Source organism: Ananas comosus, linkage group 7 (genome assembly GCF_001540865.1).
Source record: "Ananas comosus cultivar F153 linkage group 7, ASM154086v1, whole genome shotgun sequence".
Lineage (NCBI taxonomy): Eukaryota > Viridiplantae > Streptophyta > Magnoliopsida > Poales > Bromeliaceae > Ananas > Ananas comosus.
This window is the reverse complement of record NC_033627.1, coordinates 12,221,648-12,225,618: the sequence shown is the minus strand read 5'-3', so window position 1 is coordinate 12,225,618 and position 3,971 is coordinate 12,221,648. Positions and strand designations below refer to the sequence as shown.

Here is a 3,971-nt window from a genome sequence, read left to right as displayed (position 1 = left end):
AAAAAAAAACACTACCAACCACTTATTTACTGGCGAAGACTTGACCCGAGTGAGTGTGAAGCAAGTCTCTGGGAAGAAATTTTTAAACATATTTCTTCTGAGAGACAAATGTATTATATTTGTCAACACATCAGCAGTCTTTGTATATAACAATAATAATCATAATCAGTAAAATTATACTTACAAATAGAGACAATACTAGAAAAAGTATAAATCACAAGAAAATAAACATGACTATTAATTTCAAAATAGAAATACATCCAGCGAGTGGCATAATTTATTTGTATGCAAGAGCATTTTCCAAATAGTAACAACATGCATTCTCTCTTCTTCTTCTTTTTTTTCTTTTTTTTTTTTTTTGGTTTTTACTTATTATTTTGCGTAAGTAAAGCCACTCAATTATATGATATATATATATATATATATCGTCGGTCACAAACGGCTGCTGCTGGTCCTGGGGCCCATCTGTTTGGCCTTGCTGCGGAGCACGTACTTCAGAATCTTGCCCGTGGACGTCTTTGGCAGCTCCTCCTCGAACACTACCGTCTTCGGCACCATGTAGTGCGGCATTCGCTCCCTGCACCACGCGATCACCTCCTCCGCCGTCGGCTGTTCTTGCTTCTCCTGCTGCTTTCTCTTGAGGCTGACGAAGGCGCAAGGGGTCTCGCCCCAGAACTCGTCCGGACGAGCGACCACCGCCGCCTCGTCCACGGCCGGGTGACCGTAAAGGATCGACTCCACCTCCACGCTGCTGATGTTCTCCCCGCCGCTGATGATCACGTCCTTGGACCGGTCCTTGATCTCCAGGTACCCGTCCGGGTGCATGACCGCGACGTCGCCCGTGTAGAACCACCCGTCGCCGCGGATCACCTGCGCGGTCGCCGCTGCGTCTTTCAGGTAGCCGAGCATGATGCAGCCGCCGCGGAGGACGATCTCGCCCACGGCGGCGCCGTCGCGCGGGACGGGGCGGCCGGTGGCGGGGTCCACCACGTCGACGGCCGCCATGCAGGGCGTGCGCACGCCCTGCCGCGCCTTCAGCCGCGCGCGCTCCAGCGCGGGGAGCCGGTCCCACTCCCCCTTCCACGCGCACGACACCGCCAGCCCCGCCGTCTCCGTGAGGCCGTACCCGTGGCTGACGCGGAACCCGAGCTTCTCCGCGCGGTGGAGCACGGCGGCCGGCGGGGGCGCGCCGGCGGTGAGGACGTTGACGGGGGCGGAGTCGGGGTCGGGGTCGGAGTGGGGGGAGTTGGCGAGCATGTTGAGGACGACGGGGGCGCCGCACATGTGGGTGCAGCGGTGGCGGCGGAGGGCGGAGAAGACGGCGGGAGCGTCGACGCGGCGGAGGCAGACGTTGGTGCCGGCGACGGCGGCGACGCCCCAAGGGAAGGACCAGCCGTTGGTGTGGAACATGGGCAGCGTCCAGAGGAACACCGGGTGCGGCGGCACCGACCAGTCCACCAGCGAGTCGACGGTGACCAGGAACAGGCCCCGGTGGCAGTGCACCACCCCCTTCGGCGCCGAGGTCGTCCCTGAGGTGTAGTTGAGCACCATGGGGTCCCACTCGCTCCGCGGCCGCACCCACTGGAACTCCGGGTCGCCCTTCTCCTCGAGGAGCTTCTCGTAGGTGGTGGGGAAGGAGTGCAGTGGAGGGGCTTGTTCGTGCTCGTAGGGGTCGTCGATGGGGACGACGAGGGGAGGGGGGTGGGAGGCGGGGAGGAGGGGGAGCGCGGAGAGGAGGATGGGGAGGGAGAGGGGGTCGACGAAGACGAGCTTGGAGGAGGAGTGGCGGAGGAGGACGGAGACGGTGCGGGGGTCGAGGCGGGTGTTGATGGTGTTCAGCACGGCGCCGCTCATCGGCACGCCGAAGTGCATCTCGTACATCGCCGGTATGTTCGGCGCCAACACAGACACCTGTCCATCATCATCATCATTATCATCATCATGTTGTTGTTGTTGTTGTTGTTAGGGGAGGAGAGGAGACAACAAAACACAAAAAAAACCAACTGTCCTAAGCAAGTGGCTGCTTAGTGGTCGGTAATCCGAGACCCAAGTTTGAATCCTAATTGATTCATATTTTCAGCTAATTTTATTTTTAAATAAAATAAATGAAACAGATAGCATATTATTTATTTCTAAAAAAAAATAAAACACAAAAAAAAAGGCTAAATTACATAAAATCCACATGTCAAAATTCAATTTTTCATTTTTTCTCCTGTCATTTAAAAATCTATATTTTATTATTTTATAAAATAAAAAAATATTCACAAGGAGTACGGTGTGAACCGTGACAATAAAATGATCATTTTGTTCCTCACTATTTTGCACTTTTTTTATCATGTTTACAGAAGATAAAGCTAAAGATATTTTTGGCATAAAAAATATATAATAATATTTTATAAACGGAATCCTATCGAATTATTAAAGGCAAAGGGCGAAGTGAATATTTTTTATTTTAAAAGAAAACAAAATGTAAATTTTATTGTGATAGGAGGAAAATAAAAAATCGAGTTTTGACGGTGAATTTTTATGTAATTTAGGGAAAAGAGAGACCTGTAGCAAATCAAAACCCAAAAAAAAAAAAGAAAAAACAAGATATTGAGAGATCGGCAAAAAAGATGGGATTTTGCGATTCTGNAAAAACAAGATATTGAGAGATCGGCAAAAAAGATGGGATTTTGCGATTCTGGGGATGAAATTGTGGGGAAAAAGTTTGAGATATTGAAAGTTTGGGGGTTCGGAAATGAGATATTGGGATCTAAATAGTTGAGATAATCAACGTGGAAACAGAGACAAAGATGGGATTTTGGGTGGGGGAAGCGGGCGTGTTCGCAATCGAGGGAACCATCGAATCAACAAATTAAGGAGAAGCGAAGCGAATAGGGAGAGTAAGTAAGTACGTACGACGTCGCCGGGGGAAATGCCGAGGGAGACGAGGGCGGAGGCGAGGCGGAGGCAGCGGCGCAGGGTCTGGGACCAGGTGTACACCGTGTCGCGGTACACCACCGACGCCCGATCCCCGTGCACCAACGCCGCGCGCTCCAGAAACCCTAGCGGCGTCAGCGGCGCGCTGTTCGTCGCGTTCGCCCCGAGCTCATCCATGGCGATCTCTCTCTCTCTCTCTCTCTCTCTCTCTCACACACACACACACAGCGAATGTTGGAAGAGGCGGAGGAGATGATGATGATGATGATGGTGATAATGCATTATTGTGATGTTGTATATATAATAGCACCACGGTGGGCACGCGCTGTGGACTTTGGAGTCAATAAAAATGCGACAAAAAAAAAAAGGAAAAGAAAAGTACGAGTTTTGCTTGTTTTTATGATTTTTATTAGAGCTTATTAAATTTATGATTACTAAAAAAAATCATTTATGTCGACAACTTAGGAACATAAAACTGGAAGGTTGCGGTCATATTATTGATATGATATTTCTAATCAGTCAAATCGCTGAATATGAATAGTAAATTTTTTCAATTCCATTAATAGCGGATCATTGAATATGATTTGATTATCTTGAATCTAGAGACGCAAACGGATCCGAGTCGGTAGAGCTTTCGCTCTGATCCGTTCCGAATGAGATAGTAAACGGGAAGAAATAAACGGATTTGGAGTAGAAAACGTGATAAATTTTATGATTCGAGACGAATTTAAGGCAGAAAACGAAAGAAATTTTGACCCGTCCCGCACCTGCCCCACCATTATCCACTCCGAATCCTCCTCGAAAACTATTTATATTTTAAAAAATATTTCTAAAAAATAATATATTTGTAAAAAAAAGTCAAAATATAAATAAATTAGTGCTCTCATTACTCATGTATTTGAAACTTCTGAATTTTATTTCGAATTGTGATTGATATTTTTAATTTTTATAATTAATGCTGTAATTATATATATAATATTATTATAAATTATTAATTTATATTTTACAAAAATATTAATAATATTATAATTTTATAAAAAATATTAGTT

General features: G+C 46.9%; 1 protein-coding gene across 1 annotated transcript; it reads right to left on the bottom strand.

Annotated features, from left to right (window-relative positions):
• On the bottom strand, positions 346–3,188 carry LOC109712876 (probable acyl-activating enzyme 6). Its single transcript, XM_020236669.1, has 2 exons — positions 2,902–3,188; positions 346–1,911 (listed from the first exon to the last, which is right to left on the bottom strand). The coding sequence occupies exons 1-2, from the start codon at positions 3,097–3,099 to the stop codon at positions 433–435; spliced, it is 1,677 nt and encodes a 558-aa protein (XP_020092258.1). The 5' UTR covers positions 3,100–3,188; the 3' UTR covers positions 346–432.